The sequence below is a fragment of the Chaetodon trifascialis genome, chromosome 22 (genome assembly GCF_039877785.1).
Source record: "Chaetodon trifascialis isolate fChaTrf1 chromosome 22, fChaTrf1.hap1, whole genome shotgun sequence".
NCBI classification, from domain to species: Eukaryota; Metazoa; Chordata; class Actinopteri; order Chaetodontiformes; family Chaetodontidae; genus Chaetodon; species Chaetodon trifascialis.
The window spans coordinates 10,569,681-10,597,522 of record NC_092077.1 but is presented as its reverse complement, the minus strand read 5'-3'; the positions used below and the strand labels follow the sequence as shown (position 1 = coordinate 10,597,522).

General features: G+C 42.1%; 1 protein-coding gene across 1 annotated transcript; it reads right to left on the bottom strand.

Annotated features, from left to right (window-relative positions):
- Positions 1–14,751: 14,751 nt before the first annotated feature.
- cntn1b (contactin 1b) lies at positions 14,752–26,847 on the bottom strand. The gene is made up of 24 exons (XM_070992083.1): positions 26,613–26,847; positions 23,481–23,630; positions 23,361–23,396; positions 22,964–23,090; positions 22,692–22,873; positions 22,445–22,540; positions 22,141–22,353; positions 21,923–22,019; positions 21,564–21,748; positions 21,239–21,363; positions 20,999–21,116; positions 20,676–20,826; positions 20,466–20,593; positions 19,830–20,002; positions 19,595–19,718; positions 19,194–19,361; positions 18,942–19,091; positions 18,751–18,821; positions 18,394–18,646; positions 18,168–18,289; positions 17,554–17,743; positions 17,326–17,447; positions 17,060–17,216; positions 14,752–16,974 (listed from the first exon to the last, which is right to left on the bottom strand). Exons 2-24 carry the CDS (start codon positions 23,533–23,535, stop codon positions 16,892–16,894), a joined length of 3,126 nt encoding a protein of 1,041 aa, XP_070848184.1. The 5' UTR covers positions 23,536–23,630; positions 26,613–26,847; the 3' UTR covers positions 14,752–16,891.
- Positions 26,848–27,842: the final 995 nt, after the last annotated feature.

Sequence of the window (27,842 nt, the reverse complement as noted above, 5' to 3'; positions counted from 1 at the left end):
ACGGCACTGGAGATCTATAATTGACATTACAATCAAAGACTTAATGGCTAAATGAGAAATAGTTTGACAATTTGGGAAATATGCTTATTCACTCTTGTCCAGTTAGTCAAGCCGCCCATTAGCTTAGCTTAGCACAAAGACTGAAAGGAAGGGGGAAGAGCTAGCCTGGCTCTGTCCACTGTAATGTGAATGTAATGTTAATGTCTTAGCTTTCTTGCTGAGTGTTAGATGACGAGCTGTTAGCTTAGTTTAGCACAAAGACTATAAACAGGGCTAAAAAACTAGGCTGGCTCTGAACAAAGGCAACAGAATTCTCTCATTAATTACCATGTTTGTTTATTTTGTAAGAACAAATGACTTATATCATGCTGATTGGTGATCCTTTGTGGTGCTGGGATGTGGTTTCTTCATGCTAAGCTAAGATAACCATATGAGCATGGGATCCACCTTCTCATTTAAAACTCTGCAAAAAGAAGAAAGAAAGAAAAAGAAAAAATGGAAATTTCCCAAAATGTCAAATTATGACTTTAAACTGCTGTATCTCTACTATAGCTCATTAATGCCAGATTGAGAGATATACCATCTTATTTTATTGGATATACATTCCCTCTGTATAATGACCCAAAGTATTTAATTATGTAGCCAGGCACTGTGCACACATATACTTCAAAAGGCTCTGAAATGAATAATGAGTGAACCAAAACGCTGATTTGTAACAACACATAGCTTTAATGTATTCTGCTGAATAATTTTTTCTGGCTTTTTTCCTAAGGTTAATCTTAAAAGCTCTGCTTTTTGCACCAAAATGTTGAGATTTTGCCTCAAATTTAGTCCATTTATTAATCTTGTAATCACATGAAAATGTATGACTCCCTTCAACATATTTTGACAGCACTTAATAACTTTCATTCATTCCCTAAACCACATTCGGGAACATTGTGGAGGCCCAACAGGCACATAGCAGATGTTCCTCTTGCACTGAAACATATTAAAGTGGACTATGTAAAGTCTCATATCACATATTCAAATCAATGTACACTCTATATAGGGCACAAAGGAAAACTGCTGCTACTACAAGCTAAGATATGTCTGCACACATACACACACGCACACACTCACTGATCGATACCACACCCAGCAGCTATGTTAAGGGTCTGCAGGTTTGAAGGTAACCTTGTTTGAGGATGCAGCTGTGGAGCTGTGGAGGCTGATAGAGATTTGTGTTATTTGTTTCACTACATCCTAATAGAGAGGACCTGTTGACCCTTCTGTTCAGCCGCTGATTATCTTTTCACTGGCAGAGAAAAATATGTTTCTCATTACGAGCATTGGAGATTGATTGCGGGCTTCTTGCTTCAGCGCAGTGTGTCTGATTGGCCTGCGGTGGAGATAATTGCTCAGTCTCGTTGTCTGAGGAACTGGTTCTCATACTCGTGCTTGTCAGTCTGGTTGCCCACACCCGAGCCCGTGCTTTCATCAGCCTCGGGGTCCTCAGGTCACAGTTATTCTTCACTGCATATGCAAATAGGCTCCTCAGCACAATACTTTCTATCTTTAGTTGAGGCAAGGGTTTCGAAAATAACAGTTATTATAGAATGAAAGATTGACTGTCTGCTTCGACGGCATGACGCTACTTCCTGTAATTTCCGTGAGATCTCTTTCTCTCCTTGAATTTTTGGTTTAATCTCGTCACTCTCTCTACTGTTCTCTCCTGTACTTATCGACTGTGTTACTCTCTCTGTACTAAGTCCATATCAGAAAATACTTGCCGCTATTTATTTTTATTATTTTCTGTGTTCGGGGGCAGGTAGCCTTTGCTGCTGTTAGCTCAATCCAAATTTGCAGAACAGGAGGTCATTTGGCTCAATTTGGGGGAACCTGACGTCTTCCCATGTTTACAATCTCTTAATAATTTATAATATTCAAAAGTTATTCCAAGGTTTTCTCCATTTTTTTTCTCCATTTTCTTTATATTTTTCATAGGATAGAGGGTGTCACATGCTGTACAGACTGTAAATCCCCTCGATTTGGCCAAGTCAGGAGCTGCTGATCTACCTCTCTCTCTCCAGTCTATTCTGTGTGCATCCATCACTGTCTGCTTTGGATTGGCCACTAAACAGGACAGGAGCAGACTACAAAGGAACAGACAGGACTGCAGAGAAAACCACTTGTGTCAACGCTCTTCTTCTGGACTTATACGTGTCCAGAGCCAGGAAAACAGGCAGCAAACGTCACTGCACATCCATCACACCCTGGTCATGTTCATACTTCTCCCCTCTGGTAGGTGCTACAGAGGACTGTGCACCAAAACAGCCAGATGCTTCCCACAGGCCATCACTCCAATGAGCACTTAAAGCAGTCATACAGTGTCGACAACCCAAAACATCCACTTACTTCCATCATAGATCAGATATAGATCATTCATCATGCACTGTCACTTTCAAAATATGCCCTCCGTGCTGACAATGCCTGTACTGCACATGATGATTGACTCCATATATATACATTCAGTATTTATTTCTTTGCACTATTTCTATTTTTTAAAACATATAGGAAGACTTGACTTACTCAGACGTTTTATGTATGTTGTTGGTCACATAAAGTCATAGTCCTGCCTGTCCTCTACTTTTATTTGTTGTTGTTGTTTTTAGCTGTTATTGTCTATTCCTGTGTAAGAACATTGACAGCAATGAAACTGTCAAATTCCTTCTGCGTGTACTCATACTGGGCCATTAACACTGATTGTGTTATAGGGCTATTTAAATAAAATTGGCTTGACAATAAGTTCAACATCAGTGCACATTTCAGCATGCGAAACACTAATCTGTCCAAACTCTGTCTTGTAAGTAAAGCTTTTTCAAAAAAAATGTCACAGGCTCCTGACATTTTATTTTTTCCAGCCTGTTTTGTCCAGATGCTCCCTCTAATTAAGAACTGTGTCAAAAAGCTCCAGATGCAGCACAACAGCTTTGTACCTATCAGCAGCCAACTGTGATCCATCAGCTCTGTGCCATGTCATATTTTCAGTGACAAGCTCTGTACGCAGAAGTACTCCATTGTCAGCTAAGAGAAATCTCTGAAATATGTGTGACAGTGTGTTGCACATAAGCAGCAAGATAAAGCAGTCTGTGATGTGTGTCAGATTGTGTTTGCTAAGTGTAAATTTGGGGATAAATAATGACTTTGTTTATCCTACCGTGCTTTTCACTAAAGCTTTTAACCTTTCAAATCTATTGATTAAAGATGGATCAGTGGCCAGGTCCCTCTCTCCTCTCTCTAACAACTGCTAACAACTGTAATTACTCATTATTATTAGCTGTGCCTCAGTCCCAGGTGTGATTGCGGTCATTCTTAAGGTTAAAAGGTTGCTGAACAATCTTCATACTCTGCTGGTTACATTTCTGCATCATCACTTCCCACCACAAGGGTATCTTCAGACAGGAAGAAGCAGAGACTGAAACAGGACCTAAACGTAAATTAAAACGGAATAAAATCATTTGCAAGCAAACTGTGTTTGCCGACAACAGTTTTACAATGTGTTCCTGAGCCCATGCAGTAATATCCTTTATGCAATCATGTGTTCACAAAGTGGTGAACCTCGCTCCATCCTTGCTTGTGAACAACTCCTTTCCAGGACGCCCCTTTCATCCCCAATCATGATGCTATCACCTGTTACCAATGAACCTGTTTACCTGTGGAATGATCCAAACAGGTGTTTTTGGAGCATTTTACATCTTTCCCAGTCTTAAGTTGCTCCTGAACCAACTTGTTTGAAACATGTTGCTGCATCAAATTCAGAATAAGCAGATATTTACAAAAATCAATAAGGCTGATGAGGTCCAACATGAAACATATTGTCTTTGTACTGTTTTCAATGGAGTATAGATTAAAAAGGATTAGCAAGTGACCACATTCTGTGTTATTTATGTTTTATTTTCTTACTTTTTATTTTCAAAACAGCCAAAATACTTTGAAAGACAAACTTAATATCAAACGATCATAGGACAGAAAGACACATGCTGTGATGACATACAGTATCACCGACCTGTATCGCTTAAGATAATATTAGCCCTCCGCTGCTGTTCTTTGGTTTCCATCAGCTGAGGAGTAGTTTGCATTGAGGCTACAGTAATGTATCACTGTCTGACCTTATTACCCCAAAGCTCGTGCCCTCTGACCTGTAACCTCATCCTGACGTTCCCGCACACACTGAGGTCACGCCCTCTGTCCACTGTTGTCACTTCTCCGGTCTTTGCGTGGAGAGGACACCACAAGGAGGTTGACAAGCCCCACTTGTTAACATTCATTTGTTTAGCTTGTCTTGTAACAGTGAAAAGTTATTGCAAGCGATTGATTCTTTTTTACCCCATTTGAGAGTGTTTTATTTCAGTATTTTTCTGTTCTTTCAGTGGTTGTCAGCCCCTCACTCGTCACTCCAAACACGCAGCATGTTACTCTTGACTGCTGATCCACAGAGCTCACCCTGTACATTGTAAAGAGTTTGAGAAATGGGTTCAGAAATCAAACTTGACAAAAGGTTGTCTGGAATCGATGGGTGAGGGTTTACTGTGCAAGGGGTTAATGGTTTGTTGAGAGAGAGAATTGTACATTTCTGCTTTCTCGGGTTTACTTTGTTCATGTTGGACAGCATACATTGGAGAATGACAGGAGAGGTGAGTGAAAAACATAGTGTCATGTGAACTCAATCATAGACCCATGCACATCATACATATGTGCCTTTGTGAGGGGTCTGGTGTATTTGAAGAGATTTGTTCAAAAAGCATTTTAGTAGAGCTGCAGTCTCCTTATAAAAGTCACTGGAAACACTAAATTGAGACAACTTATGATTCAGTGATTCAATATTGGAAACAAGCTGTAAACACTTATCACCTTTTTAGTTGGGTGGCAAACCTTTTAGCAAACATCAAGCAGATATAAAGAAGAAGAAGAGACATACTTTATTTTTATCACACACAACATCATGCACAATGCACACACCATGCTTCGTGAAATTCTTATTTCTCCGCATTTGACCCATCCATCGTCTGCCTTCCTCTGCGGCAGACTAGAAGTGGTGGGCTGCCAGCAATATTATCTGTCGAAGATGTTGCAGGACTTAGCCCCTTTATATCTCATCTTTTCCACGATACATAGAAAATAATGCTGAAAAACAATGTGTCCTTGTATAGTGTCCTTGAGCACGACATTAAATCCCTACTCGCTCCCACAGTGTGGATGAGGGCGACAGCTAAATTCTAGATGTAAAAATTAAAGAAACCCCTCTTTGATGACTTCGACAGTCTTTTATCCAAACAGAACGATCCAAAAGTAGAACTGTCTATCACTTCTCAAAGAAGAAGCTTATTTACAGGCTTACTCCTTCAAACAGAGGATATTAGCAGCTAATCTGCCCTCACAGAGGATCTCTGGTGACATCAGCATGGAGTGAGCTTAGAGACTCAGTTAATTTTGGTAATGTTCGGGAACAATGGAAAGAGGGGCTTCACTGTGTCATCCATCAATGACTAATGCGCGGCTGTGGAATCATTTCTATTGGGAATTGATAGGACGTGGTCCTATTGTCTGGGAGGCGCTCTTTACGATGTGGTGGTGATGTCACATTGGGTGCATGCATGTCAAACCTCCCTGCACCATTCTTCTCCCTTGTCCTCTACAGTCATGGAACGCTGGAAACGTCACAGGTGTTTTTGAACTAGTGCGCCTTTGTATTTCGGAGAATCACAACACAGATATTTCCCTCCGACACTGGTGGAGACCAAATCCGAGCTAAAATAGGAGAGTTTCTATAACATGGGACTTATTTGTCAGGTGACCAGAAACACAGCTCCAATTCAGTGTTAATAATGTTGTGCGTGCGTGCGTACGTGCATGCGTGTAAATAGGCAACTGTTTGCAAACAAGCTTATTTGGAATATGGTGACCTTTCTCCAACCTATCTGGTACTGTTTTCGCTGCTTGGTGTTTCAAGAATGTGGAAAAAAATATAAAAAATATCATCAAACTATTTCATAAGAGAAAAGAAAAGAAAAGAAAAGAAAAGAAAAGAAAAGAAAAGAAAAAGAAAACTTTGTATTTATCTCATTTTTTATAATAATGATCGTGATAGAAATATTGTTTTGAATAAGAATCTGATGAACTACCGAAATGTCATGTTCGTGTTTGCTCCAGGTGTGTATATGATCATAAAAGAATCATGTTTGTTGGTGTACAAATAACATTTTGTCATTGGAGGCACTCCTCACTCCTGCTGGCTTCTCTTTGTGGGTCTTGACATAACTCTCTTCAGCTGATGCAGCCCATCCCTCACAAAGACAAGCGGAGCCGGAACACAGATGTTTATCCAACCATTTTGTCGGGGTGACATTAAATAAGTGACATTATTACACGACAGGAGTGAAAGTAGCAGACTTCCCCTGGAGGTTAGTGTCGGAACTTGCTAAAGCAACCCAAACATCTGCTGTGCTGTTCATTTTAGCACCCAACTGTGGCACAGTCTGCAGCATACTGTAACTCCCCTGAGGCTTCTACAGCTAACAGATGGCAGCACAGGAAATCAGTCCAATTGTGTGTGTGTGTGTGTGTGTGTGTGTGTGTGTGTGTGTGTGTGTGAGTGTGCACATGCATATTTTTCTGCGTCCACATATAGTACGTGCAAACAAATTGGTGTCCTTGTGTTTGCATACATATGCATTGCATTTGTGTGTGTATTTGACAAGCAGTCCCCACAACACTGAAATGTCTCTGCTTTGATATCTGCCTGATTCTTCCAGGGTGTTAACAGAGTTAAAACGCCACCTCAGGAGTGCAGTCAGAGCTGAAGGTTAGAGATAAACACTGTTGAACTGCAGAGGAAAACAGATGTTTTGTTTGGTGATTGTTATCATGGAAAGCCATGAACAGTCTGTATTGACTAAATCCTTCTGTCAAAAACAAGCAGAAACAGATTTTGTCTTAGAAGAATGAAATAATAAAAAGGTCACATTTTCTATGTTTTTGGGTGTTTTTTGGTGGTGTGATTCTAAACTACACCAGCGTCCTCTAAATTGCAGATGAACCCCTTCAGCTTCTCAGGAATGAAAGAAATGCAGGTTAATAGATTTCACCAAGGGGAAAGGACATTAAAAAACTGCAAAGTTCGTCTTTCAGCAGGAACCCAGAGCCATATCCATTAGCATTTTTCACTTGCTTAGCATAATTTGATGCCTCTCTTGCTTTGAGCAAGAACCAGTCATTAAAAATGCATCCGTCTCAATTAAGGTGATAACACATTAGCTCCTCACAACACGAGGCACCCCTTGTATTTACCCATATGTGTGGGTAACTAATGCAAAAATGCTTGTTTCTTACATCAAAGGTGTTCAGCATAGCTCCATTGGGGTTTTGTGTGTATGTGTGATCAGGTTCAAGGGTGAAGTAGGGTAACAGAGTCTGTTGATTGTAATGTCAAAGCCACGAATGCCAAAAAATAATACACAGCCTGTGGAGATGTCGTATAATGTCATTTTAATTTGTCCAACACTTTGTTTTATGTACAGATAACTGGAAAACTGATGATATTCCCATCAGCCTGGGCTTTACTTTGTGTTTAGTACTAATTAGTTACCATGCTACTAAGATGATGAACATGGTAAACATTATGCCCTGTAAACATCCATATGCTGATGTCAGCTGCAGACTGATGGCTGTAGACTGTTACGCTGGGTTCAGACTATACAGTATCAGCATGATAATACCTGAGACACGTATAGGATTGGGAATAAGAATGGACATCGGGCCCAACAGCTGATTTAATCCCTTGTATTTTGTACCACAGTGGACAACAACTGACCCTGCATCTGGGATGCCTCGTGACGTCTCAACAGATCCACCAATATGTCAGAATTATTTTGCTTCTATGGCAAATTCCATTACAGTTTCCAAAAAAGGAATAACAGCTTTTATTTATGTTTAATACAGCATCTCAAATGTACTTTTGGAATTGGGGTTTTAACACTATGAACTGGCACATTACATTCATCAGCCCGAGCAGGACATTACAGCTGTTTGCTATCAGTGTCACATAGTCAGACAAAGAAGGGGAGCCATTGTTAAAGTTTACAGCGGGATGTTTGTGATTGTTTGGTCCACACAGGGAAGTAATCATTTACAAGCGATGACATATTTACTGCTGGGTTGTTTTTTTCTGTGGAAATAAAATTTTATGGCTGACAGAGGATAAAATTTCTTGTTATGATGGACAGTGTGTACTGTGTGCAGATGCGTGTAACACAAGAAGACACACAGCAGACTGGATCTGTCACCTTACTGAACAATGCGACACCACTAATGACGCTTTATGTAAGTGCTGTGTTGACAATAGAGCTGCCTCTGTGGCTGAACCTGAGCCTGTTTGTGTCTGCCGCACCTGACGCAATCTGTTAGCCTCGCTGAGATGCGAAAGCATTTCATGTTACTTGCTGTCAGGGGGGGAAAAAAGGCAAATTCCCCCAAAGAATTACCTTTAAAACTGAGACAAAGGACAATGCAACACATTCACACACAGATGCACAAACTCAACATGCAGACAAAGGCAGACAGCACAGAGGGCCCATCCCAGCTGTGCATCTGTTCCCACTTCAGACTCAGATGAAGACGGTGTTTTAGTGTGAAAAAAGACTTTTGAAGTTGACGTTTTCATCAAGGCCCCCAGATAGACGTCTTTCAGCATAACAAGGGGAATATGAGAGGGATATTCTTGTTGGGTGTAGCTCGGCAATACGTCTTTCATGCTAGAGAGCTGTTTCTAAACTTTAACTTGAGCTCTGCTTTCATGTCATCTCCTGCCTGTTGGAGAAATCTTCTCTGTGAATAGGGAATGTGTGATAAATCCTGCCATTATTCTGAGAGTGTGAGGAGGGATGGAGGTGATTTTGCCTAACGGGCACTGAGTGATGCCGCATCGTTTCGTGGTGTCTTTCAAAGTCGATCTTCTTTCCCTCTCTCCCTCTATTTCTCTGGTTTTTTTTTCCTGCCATCTTGTTTCCTGCCTCTCTCTGCTTCCATCCCTTCCTGACAGCACAGGTATCATATTCCTCTTTCATAAGGCTGACATCCATCCTTCACTGCATGGCATCCTGTGTGACAGCTGGGAGCGCACCACACTAATGGCTAAGGCCCATGTCTCCTGTGTACACCAGAAACAATGGAAGACATTGAGCACATATTCAGTAGTGTCTGCAAAAAAAAATCATCTTAGCCATGTAACATTTTAGGTTTTTATCTTAAATTCTCATTCATCTCTTTTCAAAAATATAAATATTACTCAACCTCAAAGAGTTTCAAGAACAAGGTCATGATCAAATCTTTAAAATCTTCTTTCAAGGATTTTCTGATTTCACTCTTTTGTGAGATATGGTTCACCTGTTCATATTATTCATAAACTCAATATCTGTTTATACGCATACTTTCCATTGAAAGTGACGCACTTCAAACAAAGTTCTTCCCATTAGTCTATACGAGAAATTAAATTTTCACTTCAATGAATTATGCATACAAAAATATTCTCAGTAATTAGAGGTGCAGACAACCTTGTACTGTAATCAGATCAGGGATGGAAGAGTGATGATATGTTTCCACTGATGATACAGAAACAAGCAGCTACAGCCATGCCAGCGGCTCGGTGAGACTGCACTTAGGCACAGCTCTGCTTTGAGCTTAATGCTGACACCAGCGTGGCAACATGCTCACAATGACAAAGCTAACATGCTGTGATCTATGTGTTGCAGGTACAGTGTTTACAGTGTTCACCATCTTTAGCATGCTAACCTATGTTAATTAACAGTCAACACAAAGTAGGGCTGGACTGCAGATATTCCCTCATTTATCGGATGAATTCAAAATTTGACTTCATGGTGGCCCTAGATCAGATGAATCATCTGAGAGGCTTGAATGCCTCTTCAAAATGTGCTAATCCATTCATGAGTTAGAAGATATTCCACTGAATAAGTGAAGACTTTAACCAGCTGGTGGTGATAAATGAAAAATCAGAGGATCACTTAAGTCACTGGGATTCATCCTCAGGGGACCATGAATGCCTCTATAAAATTTTATGGCAATCCATCCAGTAGTTGGTGAGATATTTTAGTGTGGACGATGTTACAAGCCCTGGAGCCACGCCCTTAGTGTGGCTAAAAAGATGGATGGAGTGAAATCATTTTATTCCATTATCCTTGTTTTACCTTGTACATCAGTGAGGTATTTCATCCAGATCTTGGAATAAATGTATCCCAGCAGTTGAACACATGCCTGTCCTTTCTGTTTCCCAGCACCGCTACAGATGTCAAACAATGGCAGCCGTTCGCGTTGTGTTTTGTGTGGACCGCTCATTTCCCAATTCCAGTGACCACACTGAATGAACCTCTCCTAAACAAAAGCTGAAAAGGTATTTACAGCAATACAGGTTCCTGGCTCTGTGGATGTTCTGCTGTTAATCTTTAATTGGACTCAAAGATGATTGGAAAGTGTTTTTCTGGCATCAGCGATACCAGGCATCAGGTCTGCCAGCACAAGACAGAGAGGAAGAGAGAGGGTTTTGTGTGATTGCCAGAGCGGACTAGGGGTCCTGGAGCAGAGTGAGCACAAATCTGGCAGGAGGCTGATGAGCCACACAAAACCAAGTCACACAATAGTGCAACCTGTCTGTTGTTATTTCTGAATTTAGACAGCACTGTTGGGCACTGGGTATCTGGGGAATATTTCCACAATGAAATTTCCCAGGTTAGCCAATGGACAGGAAAAGCCTTTTCTGAGAGAGAATACAATGCGCAGTAAGCAATCAATCCCCCCTCAATGCCACACAATACACCCCAAATTGTTTCCTTCAGCCTCAAGGTGCACATTCGTTTTGATCACTAATAGTGAGAGGGCACCTACATCAACCTGACAATGTGCCACCATCAGAAAGAGGGATATGTGAAGGAGCGATCTTTCACAGGGTAAACAGGGTCATAAACTACCCATAGAAGAGGCAATTACTTCCTGATCTGACACAGCAACCCATTTCAGCCAATCGAACAGCAGGAGGGGCGTCCAACCGTGGTCTTACAGGCTGCTAACCAGGTTAGCTGCACTGCTAACACTGGCCTGCTCTGCCAAGCCAAATTGGTCTGGAAGATTTAGTGTGGCTCATTCTGCACCCCTGGAGCCATCTGATGTTGCTCAATAGGCTACTCCACTCTGTGGGACCAGCAGGAGTGGCTTCTCTAGTCTGGGGTAACTAGCTAGCAAGCCAGGCGGCCCTGCCAAATCTATGTGATTTATGGGCCCGTGCGAAGGCTAATGCGGGCTGCTTTGCATATGTCCTGGTTTGGCTCTGTGCTGGCTTTACAGACCTTGTTTTGAGCTTTCCTATTACCACTGGTGCTTATAGTATTCATAGCAATCCCCTTCCTGCTTCAACACTGCTGCTAAATTATAGAAAATGTGTTCTCTATTGAAATTTATAGTGTGCTGTTGTGCAAAAACACAGCCACTGCTATATGGATAAGGATGGGGATAATTCAGAGAATGACAATGGGGCTAAAAGGGTTGAGAGGGTTTGATAAAAATGCAATGAGTGCATGTGAAAGGTAGGAGATCACACAGGCTGAACCTGCTTTGAGCACTAAGGGCTCTGGGTCTATTATTAAATCTATTTATGTGCTCCCACCATCGCAGGTCCAACCTGACAGCCAGAGAGCGTCTTCTGATCAAATGGAAAGCAGCAAAGGGAATATCTAATTCGTAAATAATCAAATGGATTCCACTGCATTGTGGGAGTTCAGCTACTATATCTGACACTAGGGATTAGTATACTTGATGTCAGTAACAGAGTTAGTTTACTGGCCAACAACAATGTAGCATTTTAATGTTGTCGAGCAGGGGCGCTCAACTCCATTTGTCCAAGGGTGAGAATTTTTTGAAGCAGAAACTGCGCGGGCTGGACTTTCAAATAAAAAAAATACATTTATTAAGGCCTAATTAGTCTATTATGCTTTAATATTTTCACTTTCTTATGAAATTAATGTTATTTTTATTAGCTTATTTGAGTGTGGACAGACTCCTAAAAAACATGGAAAATCCATAATGATAACTAGATACATAACTAGAAAATGCTCTCTGACCACCATCAGGGAGGTAGGCAGTGCTCAATACAAAATCCACATTCGACTCCCAACGAATGAGTCCTTATCTCAATAAAAACACCTTTTCGGGACCTCAGGAAGCAAACATAAATACTCAGTTTAAACCATAGACTGCATAAAACATGGATGTAGTCTCTGTGACATCATCCATAGGTTTCTGAAGAGCCTCTGTGAAGCTCAGTGACAGCGGCTGCAGCCATCAGCATCTTGGCAGTGCCTGACTCCACCAAACTCCCAGCTAATCTAAAATTGGGCAAAGAGGTGGAGTGTTATCGGAGCTGAGGTGGGCTGAATGAATCCTAGCGGCAAGATGTCACTCAAAAGTAGCCATGCACATAATTCTGCATAACTTTAAGCTTTAATATGATTTAAATAAATGAGTGATATAAAAATTAACCCCTGTACAGCTGTCATGAAAAGGGAATAAGCTAGAGACCAGGCTGCAAACATCTTTATTTCTGCTGTGAAGTTGGGCATTTTAATATGGGCGTCTACAGGGATTGAGTCTTTTGGAGCCTCAAGTGGCCTTTTGAGGAACTGCAGAGACTCAATACAACAGTTGGCCAACAAAATTAAGTTCATGTGACGCCTCTTCCATCTGATTGACAAGTTTAGTGATTCTCCAACAACTTTGGAGTCACCTCCCATAGTGCTGCTATCACACTGCTGTCACCTCTTGTGAATGACCAGCCTTGGAGCCAAACAGTTTGATGGTGGGTAAGTAAAAAAAAAAAAAAAAGTAAAAAGTATGGAATGTGAGAATAATCTGATTCTGTGGAATGACTTTTTAGCTTGTTGCCAGGGGCTGGCAAGCTAATCAGTTGTCTCTATCAGGACGAACAGGCCCTCTTCCTCTGCTGAGTGAAGTTAAATCCACAAATCTTCTGAATTCATTAATATTCTGTCGGCCAAATGCGGCCACCAATTGATGATCACTGGCATACATTAATCAATCTTCAAACTGGAATTAAAATGGAGTAAAATCTGCTAAATTAAAGAAGCCAGTTAAGTTTGGAAGTGTCACATCACCTCATAGATCATCCAGTTGGATTTTACTTTAAAGGCTTTATACATGTTCAACAATTTAGTCTATAAAAATACATCATATTTCACTATCACATAACTTCTGCTTTTAAAAATCTGTAATCTGTAGAGTAACTAGAAGCTATAACTGTCAAACATAGTGTAGTAAAATATCCTGTTAAGGGCTGAGTAAATGGCTGGACTCCAAATGCAGGAAACTCAGATGGATTTGATCAAGAAAAGGATTTATTGTCATTGAAAAGTTCATTGATCAGTGGGAGACAATTTATGCAAATCGAGGAAGGAGCGAGCAGGCAGGTGAGATGAGTCAGCAGGACTAAAGATGATGGACTGGAGCTGGGCAGACTTGGCAGGTAGACATATAAGGGAGGTGATCCTGAGGCACAAGGAAAGCACCGTTTCATCACTTGGAAGATAAGCAAAAAGCAAGGCACTGAGAGAGCTTAACAGCTGAGACGTGTCACCAGGCTAGAGATCCAGTGAAGACCGGTGAGGAGGACCAGGTATTTATCCTGTGGCTGGTGATTAGAGGATTGGCTGCAGCTGTGATGGCTGATTGGCACGAGGATCAGGTGTAGGTGATTCATGGAGGGAGGAACCTCTCAGTCCAGACACACACAAACAGAGATAAACACCAGGAGAGGACACACAAGACCCAAAAGGATAGGAGAAAAACACAGGGAGACACAAGGAAGGGGAAGGGGGGGCAGAGGCATCCAAATTTATAGATGTACAATATTTCCCTCTGAAATGAAAAGGACTAGAAGTGTAAAGTAGCATAAATGGGAACACTCAAGTACTCAGAGTATATCAAAAGTGTACTTAATTATAGTACTTGAGAAATTGCATTTGGATCCTTTCCATCACCGGTGATGGACGATTTATTCAGGTATTCACAGATCTATCATTTCATTTAAAGCCATCTTTGAGAAATTATCAACTTACTTAGCTGGCCATACAGCTGAACTGTCTTTGTTAAACTATGATAAAATATAGATTTTGTTCATGCAGTAAGGTGTCCACATCACCCACCAAAGATGCAGCATTTGCATGTCCGTGCAGTGTGCTGTATACAGATGTATGAGTAACATTCACGAAATCAGTCGCTTAGGTGCATTTCCTGAAAGCGCCATTCGCTATGCATTTTATTTTGGACAGCACAGCCGGTGCCAGAGTTCCGTTTGCATATGCATCCCTGATCAGGCGAGTTGACCAAATTACTCGTCTTATTCACAGCGATGACCAAAGGGAGTGCAGTGCCTCCTGCACATATCTTAGCACAATATCAGTCAGAGCCACCACCCATCAATCCCCACACTGACAAAGCAATGTATTGGCAGAGTTTCATGTTTTGCATGCACACAGTCCTCCATGCACCCAACTGATATATCTAATTTAGCAAACCACTTCCACAGTTAACCTGGGGCTCAGTGGCACTTTACACTGTCAGGATCACGTCATGCAGATTTGACTTGGCAAATGCTTGATCAGAAGTTCCCATTCACTATAAACTTGACAAAATCATAATGGAAAAACACACCCTTTAATCCACAGACTTGTTTTCTGAGTCTACTAAAAGCAACATTTGAAAAAACATGAGATTTCATTCTGTACAAAAAACATGTGGGTGATGCCCTGCTTTCAAGCCACGGAGACAGATTAAAGGCACATACTAATGCAGCTCTTGTTCATTGTCCACAAAGCAGCCAAACCAGAACATGTAAATAAAAGCAGAAGGAACCATGGACCACAACAGCAGGCTCTTCAATATCATCCTCTGGAGGAAGACTCAGTACCCTGCTATGCCCCTCACCTTTGTGCATCTGCTGTGATTGTTTGTAAATGATGGCAGCATTGATTTCAGCCTCACATGGGATTTGCTGTGTGTAGGTAATTTGTTTGAGGGGAAGGAGGTAAAATGGGAGAAATGCTGGTAATGGAGGTGGAAATAGGAGAGATAAAAGCCACCCACACAGAGACTCCTGTACAGTATGCAAGCCAGCTACCTTTAAAGCACAAACAGAAGCACAGAGACATAAAAAAAAAACCCTTCCCTCTTTTTTTCTGAGCCACTGTCACAAAACATTATGAATAGGCTGTTCACAGCATACAAGAAATGAGCAACCCTAAGAGAAACCAACATTACAGTACTATTTATTGTGAAAAAAGCAACCTGTGAATAATACTGCTGTGAAGCAAAGAATACACAGAGAAAGGAAAAACATCCTTATCAGCACATATTTTGCATTGCTGCAAACTTTCATTGTAAGGAAAATGTAAACGGTGATTATATGCCACAATTCAGATAAGAAATAAAAGAAAAAAAACACTGTTGTACGCTGCATTGAGTATACGATTGGACCGAATGATTCCTGATGCCTTGGTAAATGGCACGTGGATGTACTGCCATCCGCTGGTGGAAAACACACACCGCATTTCAATTACAGGCTCTGAGAGAACTCAAAAATTCAAGAGGGGAATAATAGAAAATTGAAATTCCTTGCTTATTAATTTTAACATTAAATACCAATAAGAGCCAATGAAAAGTCCAACCAAGGAACGTGTCATGATTGGTATTAAGTTTTTCTTGCAAATGTGTTTTGTTCATCTGAGATCAGAGATAGACTCTCCCTTGAAATTGGCTAATCAAAAATAGAGTAAAATTAAACCAATGTGACAATATAGACTGTTGTACTCAGTTTAATGGTTTTGCAGCCTGACATGAAGGAAATTAGCATATATATGTGCTATACAGTAGTTTCTGTCTAACCCTGATGGTTCATTCAAATAATACATTTTCACTTCAAAAATCATCACTGGTGTCAAAGGAAGTTGTCATCAAAGTGATTTGGCCTTCATCGGTGCAGCTAGAAGTCGTGCTTTAATTGTCTACCCAGGTGATTCCAGTTAGGATGAAAATCTAAATCAACATTAAGCAAACCTCCTCTGCACCTGTCGCACAGCACCATTGAAAGTTTAGAATAGTGAATCTAAAAAAGGTTTAACAAAAGTGAAAACACCTTCTAGAGTCTCGAGCCTTACCACTGTGGAGAAGAAGCTTTTTTAAAACGTGTGATATGCAGTGATTAATATACAGTTCTTTACACAATATTCATTACGTGACCATCTGAGAAATTTATAGTGCTTGTTATAAATAACATTCTCCCATTATATGGGTTAAATTCTACCTTGATACTGTTGGTCCACACAGGAAACAGTGATAAGAACATCAAACTGAAAGACAGCAGACAAACAGGAAATGGCTTGATGGTAAAACTACTGCAAACAAATTAAAAATGGCTTTCTGAATGCATTTGTTTCTATCTGAACAGTATGTGGAGAGCTTAATTAAAGCATTAAGTGCCTGATTATATGACAGATTCTCATCTGTCTTTATTGATTTTGGCTTTGAGTTTGGGGCAACATGGATAAGAAGTTTGGATTTGGCAGAGTGCATTTAGGATCTTCTCTTCAGACAAACAGATATGGCAACATGACAACTTCCTGTGTGGTGTTAGAAGAGAACAGATGCGGGTCAAATGCGTCATGTAGGATCTTAACGGATTACAATCAATGTGAGGAGTGATTGGAGGAGACTGGATCTCTTATTAGGCCCACATATTTACTTTTCAGAGTCTATTATATACATGTCACTTGTGGCAGGCTTAAATTTCCAATCCCACAAGGCACAGCGCCAGCAGCACCAAGGACACCAGGCTGAGAGTGGGTGTGATCATCGATGCTTTACCTGAGGAAACAGAAACAGCATGAGACAAATGGACCAAGAGGACAAAAAAAATCTTTAATCAGTCATCACACTGTTTATGTCTTACCCTTAATCCTAATCTTCCTGATTGGGCCATCTCCTCCTTCGTAACGGCCGCGTACCATCAGCTCATAGTCTCCAACCTGAGGCATGGGGAAGTCCATGAAGTGCCAGCCAGTGATGTAGACTTTCCCGTAGATGTAGCCTGTCTTTCTGAACATGACCTGGAAAACAAAACGCATGGTAGATTTTCAGCATTTCTGTCTCAGATCTAATGAAAACTTGCATTTTTAGGCTAAATAGATGGTAGCAAGGTCTAAGCTTCACACCCACCTTGTAGTACAGCGGGAAGGAAATATTGCCAAACCAGTCATATGGGATATGATCCCACCACACATACAACCACTTTCCTGTCCAGGAAATATAGCGCCACATCCTGGGAGGGTCTGGTGGTGCTGTAAAACAACACAAAACCATCGATTAAGATCACATTTATATCTGCATATCATGAAATTAAGAGGGTTTTTTTCCCAAACAAACTGACTAACAAACTGCTCTTACGTGGTCTCCTTGTGAACATCTCACAGTGTTCACCAGGGGGTCCGAAGCCGGCTCCGTTGAAAGCACGGACCTCAATGAGGTAGTGAGAGTCTGGCAACATGTTCTCCAACCTGGTCTGATTAACTGTGGCTGGAACGAATATACGGTTTGCTCCCGGCTCAGGATCATCATATTTTCTCCAGTACTTGACCTGGTGAGCAAGAAATATAGTTTTTGAAATCAAATGTTTGTCAGTTTATTTGCAGTAATCACTGGACAAGGGGAGACATTTCTAAACCCACTTTGTTACGCTGTTACTAACCAACATTGGCATCAAGGAAAAGATACACTGAAAGAGGCTGGTAGCAAGTCACAATGTCACTTGCAAGAAACATAAACTTTAAAACCTGGTACTTCTTGGGCAAAATCTCAGGTTACACTCTGTTGCTAGTGTCATGAACTGGCTCACAGCTGCTACAGCTTAGCTAGCTAAAAAGTAAGTTTTTAAGAAATGTAACAAATCTTTGCATACACTTTAGAAATGTTATTGTTTATCCAATATATTTGTGAAGTTTTTGGGACAGAAAACTTCAGTGACTGTACAGAACTTGTTCAGTAAAAGCTCCTGGTAGTACCTGGTATCCCTCAATGTACTGCTGCAGGCCTGTTCCAGTGTCGACCACTGGTAACCACCAGACCAGAGCTTCAGTGGAGGACACCGGCCTGGCATAGACGTCTGTCGGAGACTCTGTAGGCACTGGAGAAGACAGACAAAAACGATGAGAAAAGACAAAAATGTCTCATTCTTTATGTTTCAAAGGGAATGTAAACTGAAACCAAGCTAAAAACCAAAATCCTCACCATCTCTTGGATAGTAGATGACCTTGGTGAGGCTGTATGGTCCGTCTCCTTTCACATTAAACGACTTGATCTTCACCTGAAACTCTCTGACCTGGAAATCTTCATCAGTGGGAATGAAGTAGGAGTCCCTGTGAACGTAACGCCTCGTTTCTGGGTCTGAAATGGTCTCGTACCACCAGTCGTATGCATCGTGAGGCTTGAATGCCACAATGTAGCCAAACTTTTTACCATAGAAGTACCACGGCTGCACAGGCTAATGGGTCAAGAGTGGAAAGAAAAGAAAAGAAAAGAAAAGAATTTTGAAAAGATTTTGTATGTCAGCATTTTCGGTGTCACATGAACTGAGGGCTTACTTACTGTCCATGTGATGATAATTTCTCCATTTCTACCCCCAAAACCTGCCACATCAGTGGGAGCAACCACTGGTGCTGAGAAGAAAACAGGACATTAGAGGTTTTAATCCCACACTGACAGTTTGTGGAGACTCATTTCTCGAGACTTCTGTTCTGACTTCCTAAATAAAGGGCCGAATATTTTTCTTTCCTTACAAGCATCCCAGGTTTTGATCTTGAGGGAGGGGATGCTGGCCTCTCCAGAGCCATGCTCATTGGTGGCGATGATCCTGAACTGATACTCCATCCAAGGGTACAAGTCTGTCACTTCTGCCCTCTCCAGACTGCCGTCAAGAAATGCCGGAGCTGAAGGAGACACGAATATCATGTCAAATAGTGGTCATGATGCTCCAATTAATCCAATCTGCAGAGCAACTTGGCCCCCTACTGGCAGTGAGCAGTACTCACAGGAGCTGGCATCCCTCCAGTCGTCTTCATGCAGAGCCCAGTAATGTCTGGTCTGAATGGTGTAGGAGAGAATGGGGCTGTTATGATCCGCTCCTTTGCTCCACAACAGCTTCACCCACGTGTCCCCGATTTCTTCCACCCGGATCACACCAGGAGGCCCAGGAACTCCTGGATTTGATGTGTGGAAAGAAGGTTAATATGTAGACAAGTGGGTTTGAAGGTTGTAAATAATTAACAAATAAAGTAATGATTGCAATAAAAACAGCTTTTTACACATCACTCGTAATGTTGATGTTCTGCTATTCTTATTCCTCTGTAAGAATGTCAACCAAACTACTAAAATGTGATCAGAAATCAAAAATAATCTATGATCATTTGAAGCAAAGTATGCTGGGACTGACCTACAACCTTGAGATCAGCGTATGCCGAGTCGCTGTCCACCACTGTCTGAGTCGTGCAGGTGTAGCGACCTTCGTGCCAAATCTGGACGTTCTTTATTCTCAGGTCACCGTGGCCATCGTCACTCTGAACCACAGGAAGCAAAGCTAATCTGTATATTCGTCATTATCTAACGATACCAGCAGAGTGAGAACCATGTAAGATATTGAATCAGGCTACGATCAACCATTGCCCTACCACAACGCGTTCGTAGTGTTGCCACTCAGCGTCAAAGTCGATGACCCTGAAGTCGATGGCCCAGATGAATGCGATATCCAGCATGGGGTCGTATGAGGCAGCGCAACTCAGAATCACCTCATCACCAACCTTTACTTCAGTGTCTTCAGGTGCTTCCGTGATACTGGTAGCATCTAGGAAAAAGACGCATTGCAAATAAAGCCAAAACCATTGTCCTTACGCAAGAATATGTCACTGTTTACCAGTTACTGCACATAAAAGTAATTAGTTAGTTGGGAAAGTAAGTTTGGTATCACTTTTGCTGCTTCAATTTTTTTTATCAATGCACACGTTCATTGCTGTATTATTTTAGTGCTGCTGTGGCACAATGTGGGCCAGCTGTCAAATGTCACTCATTATCACTGTAGTAATTGAAGTTATCAATACTCCTGACCACCAGAGGGCAGCAACGACTTGCATTACCACCTGTAAGGTCCACATGTATTGTCTTGATTAGACAGCAGGATTTGGTAGAAGACCCACATGATGCTGGATGTACATGTTCATCAAGCTTTGCTACAGTGGTCAATAAATAATCATGATCTCGATGAACCTGCTTCCTGACACCGGTACACACATATGCACATATTCCCTGACCTGTGATGGTGAGATAGCCAGAGCTGTTGGATTTTCCTCTGTCGTTCTCTGCAAAACAGGTGTAGAGGCCCTCATCACTCCTGGTGGCATTGAGGATCTCCAGACTCCCATCAAACAGGATGGAAATGCTAAGAATGAAGATAATTAGTTTAGCTATGATGCTTGACAGCAGATGGGAAATTATTGTTGAAAACTGTGGATTGGACTGACCGGGAATTGTTGAAGAGGACCTCTTTGTCCTTTGTCCAGGTGTACCTCGGTCTAGGAGCAGCTCGGGGTTTACACTCGATCATCACACGGCCATCTTTAGCTCCAAGAAGCTGCTTCTTCACAGGATTAAACTCAAATGTAGGAGCACAGGCTGAAGGGAGATAATCAGGTGCAATTTTATGCTTACTCACTGGTGTCCTCAGTTTCATCATATCATCTAGCAAGAAGAAATTTATATTATCGTACACCAAGACGCAATTTGTTTTGACAGCTAGCCTTCAGTGCTTCAGTGCCTCAAACTCTTTAAAACACAACTGACTCACCAATGACTCGCAGCTCGGCGTTGGCGTATTTGATGCCCCAATAGTTCTCAGCAACACACTGGTACATTCCTGAGTCATCAAAAGTGAGACTGGAAAACTTCAACTCCCCCTTCCCGTACTGGAAAACACACACACACAACCTAAATGTAACCTTGAATGTAATTTCAATGCACAAATGCTAAGTTGATATCATGTGTTTAATGTCTTAAATAGTTGGTGACAACATGCATGACTTTTTACCATATATCCATCTTTGTACCAGCGGATGAAAGGAAAGGGCTTCCCTGACGCAACGCAGCGCATGGTGTGCTCTGAGCCAATGTCGATCTGAGTGTTGTTGATGGTTTCCGCCCACTCCGGAGCAGCTGCGGAAACAAAACAGGCACAATAGTCAAATAAATGCACCACAGATGTGCTCCTTTGTGCATTTCTACTGGACACAATAATTTCTTACGTGTTGTCTCACAAAAGCCGCTCTGGCAGATTCATTTAAATGATCACTGCCCTGTGGAGTCATCTTTACAATGTCATGTTGGTAAAAGTACACTGCATTGAAATCACTCACACTCCACATACAGCCAGGCCTTGTGCCAGTCCTTTCCTTTGGTGTTGATGGCTTCACACTCGTATGCTCCCACATCCTCGTACTGCACATTGTACAGATGAAGCACAGCTCCAGATTCACTGATCTCATGATTTGGTGGGAGGTCTGTGGCGTCCACCTTCCTCCAAACAATATGAGGGATGGGGCTGAAAAGACACAAAAAATTGCATTACACTGATTGAATTCAAACTTAAACTTTAATTACGTTTAAGCTTAAACTTAAAATACAGATCACAAATGTGCACATCATCAGTTATCTTCAAATAAACTGATGTCTAGGTGAAAGCATGCATCTCATGAGCCCTTCATTTATTACTTACTTTCCCAGAGCAAAGCACTCCAGTGTAATATTAGAGGCCAGCATGGCAGTAGTGTCTGGGAACTTCACCCTGATGTCTGCTGGGTACTTTCTCTCACCTGAGGCCAAAAAAAATAAATCATATCCAAATGTTGCACATCAGAAACAACACTTTCTGTCATAGTTTTCTTTGGCCTTTCTTATTAAGCTGCAGCACAGCTATTTTTTACCACTACTCACCCTCGTCAGGGGGTAAAGGGATGAGGGGGATGAACTTGGAGAAGACACTCTTTCCAATGATGGGGCTGGAAACAAAGCAGGAGTAGTTCCCTGCATCCTGAGCTTCCACTTTGGAGATGTACAGGTTCCCCGTCTTCTGGGAGACAAACCTGCGGTTATCCGTGTGCAGGAAAACGGGGAACTCGTTGTAGATCCAGCGGTAGGTCACCTCCTCTGTAAAGACAGAAAAGACAGAGGCACGTGAACGAGCTGTTATCTTCACAAGACTGACTTTTCTCACGAAGACATGAGGACCTTCACGTACGTGGCCAGGCTTTTGGGGGCGCACACAGCAGAACTACTCCCTGTCCTTCTTTGACAGACACTGGGTCTCTCTCCTCCTGGGGAAACTCATCCACAACTAGGTGGCACACAAGGAGAAAATAAGAAACAGGAATTATAAATTAAAAACATAAAAAATGTGCCGTAATTCAAGTTTCAATATCAACTTGGGTGAGTACTGCTGCCCTGCTCGCTGGCATCAGCGGCCCCAGCAGGGTTCACATGCTCACATCCAAACTTGACCCTGGCCTCCTTGCTGATGACGGTGCCGTAGATGTTCCTGGCCACGCAGACATACGTCCCAGCGTGTTTCTTCTGTCTGGGGTTGGTGATCACTAGGTTACCCCCCACAAGGCTGTAGTGCTCATCCGGCTGCTCCATCAGCTTGATTTCCCAGTTATCACGGCGCCACCTGGGAGTCATCAAATACAATTTCATATATGATAGATATAATACGCAGTATAGTATTGCTTTGAAGGAAAATCCTCTTTAGTGAGTGCACCTGTATGTAGCTGGTGGGTTCGCTCGTGCCCTGCAGTTCATGGAGATTCTCCCATCGGGTGAGTCCTCAGTGTAGACCACATCCACAGGCTCCTCCTCAAAGATGGGGCCATATCCAGTGGCATCCTCTGGTGAATTTGACACAACCATTAAAGGTACGCTATGCAAGAGTTGTCAGTTGCTGTTCGCAAGCACAACACTCAACTCCACCATAAGTCCACGCCCCCTGACCCGACCACACTTGAATGACCTTTTTTTTTTTTCTAAATGCTGCATTGTAAACAAATTTAACTGACATACTAATTTAAAATCAGCCTGAGGCATCATGGTGAACGTGCAGCATGGCCTGTTTTTGCTCCTGACTCTTTTCGACAACAGTTGCAAGAAACTGAACTCACCCCCGTAAATTCTGGGCTCGCCAAACAGGACAGCCACTAGGAAGCAAAAACACGGACATGTCAGCTGATGGTGTGCAGGCAGTCCTGACATTCTTGTCATGACATCATTGTGTCTCTTACCTGTGAGGGAGACGGAGGAAGAGAGGGCCAGAAACAGTAAAGTAGTGGAAGCCATGACAGCACACTGACTTACTGCAGCCACATGAGTTAGGCGGATGTGCAGAGGGACGCAAATAAGAAGTTGATGGACAGGATGTGAACTGGAGAGGGCTGAATAAGAGACAAAGAGAAAAGATTTGAGGCCGTCAGAAACAAAATCACAATTATTTCATTTCAAATCATCACTGTAGCAACAGTGTATTATTAGAAGACTTATGTGAGTCTTAAGATACAATAGCACACTGATGACTGTGCATGACTGCACAGCAGAGTGAGAGCAGAACTGGATGGAATCCTTCCTGTGCAGATAAATGATGCAGGATACAAGTGACTCAGCAGAAACAGTCATGCAGCGCGTGTCCACTACCACAAGGACATGCACCTGCAGGAAGACACAGGCATGCACGCAGGGATGTCTGTTGAAAAAAAAACACAAGGTAGCACCGCAGTACCCAGACAGCCTCTGTTGTGCCGTCACACATGCTCACACATCACTTCTGCAGGATGGAATAGCTGAGAGCAGCTGCTTCGCTTTACAAACAAGACACAGAGACGGAAATATTAACAGAGGGAAGCCCAGAGGGAGAGAGAGGGGTTGGGGGAGGAACGGCGTGATATAAAGCAGGATGAACCCAGGATTGATCAAGACAAACAGGGTGGGATGAAGTGGGGGAAGTGTTGATCTTTCTCTGTAAACTCATAAAGCTCTCAGTGGAGAATATAACATCAGCATGTCACAGTGCAGAATACACTGTATGATGCAGTGCACTAATGGGTGCCCTTAAAATTGGGTGAAAGTAATATAGGCTTCCCTACATGCTAGAAAAGGGTTTGGAACAGGTTCATGTAAATGCATCATGACCCCTTCATGTGCTTTTTGTTTGCTTTTTCACCTCAGACAGCCTGAGTCTGCCACTGCATCTGTATGTATGTTATTTGTGTTTTCAGCATGCTAATGCTTAAAGATGGTGTGGTTCCATCAAAAGAAATATCCCTTTGCAACAGTGTAAATTAACAGATCCATCCATCCTAACCCATCCATCCATCCCAAGACCATAGTTTTGCCAGAGTCAAGAGTGTGACTTTAACTCTAAAGCATGGAAAGCACTAACACCTGCAGTGCAAGGGAATATAAGCTAAAATCATTTGGCTATTTTATACTAACATATGCACTTATGAAACAGACGCTGCTTAAGCACATTCATAGTGGATCATAGATTAGTACATCAAAATCATTTTAGACGTGGGATTCTAATGGGGTTAACACCTACTAATCATGTTTACTGTGATTGTTTAGAGCAAAGTTTTCTTGGGGTGCATGTTCACTGATGAGGATGCAGTAGCTCTACATGCCTCTGTGTTGACTTTAAAATGCACCCTTGCACTAAACAGTCAGCTTAAAGCTCAGGCTACATCTGATAATAATCTTCCTACAATGTCACAGGCCAAGGGGGTGTGATCAGTCAATGAGGAGGAAATCAGGGAAACTGTTTGGACTTGTGGGTATCCGACAGGAAAGAAAAGGCACAATCTAAGAAGAGCAAACAGCGAGACAGCCACCTCCCATGTGCCTCAGCAGCCACGTTTGTCTCAGCCACACAGAAAGAGAGAGAGAGAGAGAGAGAGAGAGAGAGAGAGAGGCACACACGCAGTATACAGCACATCCACATGCAGAGACTGCAGCACTGACTCCTCATGTGCAGCCTTGATGACTCAACACTAATATCAGCACAGTACACTAGCGGCTGGCTGCATCTCTCCGGCATTTGCACGGCTATACATCTTCAAACTGCTCATGTTTGAGAGTGAGTAAGAGCAGCAAAAAGTGATCTACTCCAAAATCAATCAACCACAAGCTTCACTTTTACATACAGCTTTGGCTTTATAGATTATAGCTGCAGCAATCTGTTCCACCGCTAATTCTAATCAATTCATTCGAGTGTATTTTCATGTGTTTCCTCCCGCACTAATCCACAGATCCTCTTTGGACAGGCAAGCGAAATTTAGGTCAGCACATGTATTAAGCTCAGTGTCTTAGCTACTGCCTGATAACAATGTTTGCTTTTATGGCTGCAGACAAATCACATCAAACTCATGTCTGAATTCAGCAAGAGGGTGAATGAAGCTGTTTTAGTCTTGAGATTACTGGGTTAGCGTGATTGTGTTAAAGCTGGCTTCATTTGATTTGTTTCTGTGAGTGAGGGTGCTGGTTTTGGCTTTCTATTCTGGACCATGAGCTATAATTTTGTCATAAAGTGAAAAGCAGACATGAAATAAAATCAGGCCTCGCGCAGCGGATGCAAGGGAAGAAATAACCCAATTTCCCTCAATATCTTGCAGCCATGTTTGCAAAATATTTTTGACATCTAAAATGGGGTGGGGTGGGGTGGCGAAGTTGTTCATACATTTTGCATTTTCGTGGAAGAGTCCCGGGGGCGGGGGGGAAAGGAAAGTTACAGTAATTCATCTGATATATGTGGATCTCACACTACAGTATTTGCCATATTTGACTGAGTCTCAAACCAAAAATATTTTAGACTTAATGATAAATGCAACCATTTAGACATTATGGCAGCACCCTGCAGAATACAATCTTGAAACAGTGTTTGATTTAGAAGGGAGTTGCCCTTTTGCCCATGAAGGACAGTCAGTCCTTTACAATGCATGCCATGGTGCATCCAGCAGCTCCCTGCGCCCTTGACGCAGACCGTATCTGACACTTTCCACCTTGCGTCTCCTCCCTGCACCCACAGAAACACTTTCATATCTCAGCATGTGCGGTCCATGACCAAAAGTGCAGAGTGACAAGCTAAAATCTTCTTTGATCAGACAGTGCACACTTTGTCCCAGTTATTTAAGAAGACAACAAAAAACGCAGCAGCCTCTGAAAGCAACTGCGCAGCCCCCTTACATCACTTGGCCCCAATGACGACTGAGCGGCACCGGCCGGTAATTCACTGCTCTGCATTGCGGTATCTTGTGCCGGTCCATTTCTGCACTACAGCGCCGAACACATCCCGGTTTATCCTCACTAAGTCCAGACACAAGAGCCAGCGAAGTCATGCACACCTTCGCGTGTGGTGTCGTTCTTACCTTTGAGGCAGAAATGGGGAAATTTCAGGGCACTCTCCGCACGGCACACCTGGACCCGAACCGCATCATCCCTCGGCCCACCCGCCGGAGCGTCCCGTTCAGCTGAACTTTTCTATTGGAGGAAAGCGGCTGAGTGACACCTCAAGGAGGCTGCGAGGATGCGGCTGCGATTGGTCCATGAGAGGAGGATAGGAGGGATGCGAGCACGCTGCTGCGCATCCCTGACAGAGGATATAAAGCCTTCACGGAACATCATTGAAGACAACGTTTTTTAATGAACTATGCAACAACGAGGAATCCTTTTAAGAATATTATGGGATTACTTTAGTACCTGTTATGTATATACAAGAATTCAACCCCTGTGCAGACACAGTCAATCTATCTTTATCGGAATGTTAAAGTGTATTAATATAGTTACGGTGTACGAAAAGATAACTAGAAAATACAAAAAAATGTGCCTTCACTATGGTCCATATCTTACTTTCCACCATGTGCTGTGCATCATAAATGACCTTCAGATCAATCAATAATTAATGACAGGATCCAGACATCAGTTGTATGACTAAATGAAATATTTATTATTTCTTTGATTTAAAAAAAAAAGAAAAAAAAGAATCCTTTATTAATCTTTATTCTAATGATCGTTCACTGCATACACTGTATGAGCATGTTGCAAATAAAAATGAATAATAAGAAGAGTTAGGTGTCGTATTTTTGGATAGGTTGTCCTCTTGCAATGAAACCAGATGGGAAACTCGAATCAAGCTCTCCCAACAGAGTAAAGACCGACGACCCGCGCATGCGCAGACACCAAATGTTACTGCCCAGGGATTAATATTTATCTGTCTGGGTCGTTTGACAGTTTTTTTTTTCTATCGTTCTCTTTTTTATACACTAGGTGGAGCCACACACACACTTTCGTATGATGCACTGCACGCATGACCACAAAGAAGAACATATGATTTGAAATCCTGAAACCAACATTTATTTCATTTTTTTTAAACTTCATTTAAAATACAAAATATTTTGCAATATTATATTGTAGAGTAAACCATTTTGACAGCCTTTCATGCTTCTCATGTAGCTTCAACATTAACCAGAATGTCATATTATATCATATCATATACTGTATATCCTACTGTATGTTCACCAGTCACTAGAACATTATTTCCAGGGTTTTCACACTCCAATGTGCCAGTCCGCTTATCTGTTCCATGCCGGCCATCCTTC

What these genes read in the sequence shown, in the direction of transcription:
- cntn1b (XM_070992083.1), bottom strand. Translation starts at nt 23,535, where the DNA reads ATGGCTTCCACTACTTTACTGTTTCTGGCCCTCTCTTCCTCCGTCTCC. An exon ending in CGAGCCCAGAATTTACGGGG is followed by an intron (nt 23,091 to 23,360) that starts GTGAGTTCAGTT and finishes CAAATTCACCAG; the next exon opens with AGGATGCCACTGGATATGGC. An exon ending in CAGGAAGATTAGGATTAAGG is followed by an intron (nt 16,975 to 17,059) that starts GTAAGACATAAA and finishes CTGTTTCCTCAG; the next exon opens with GTAAAGCATCGATGATCACA.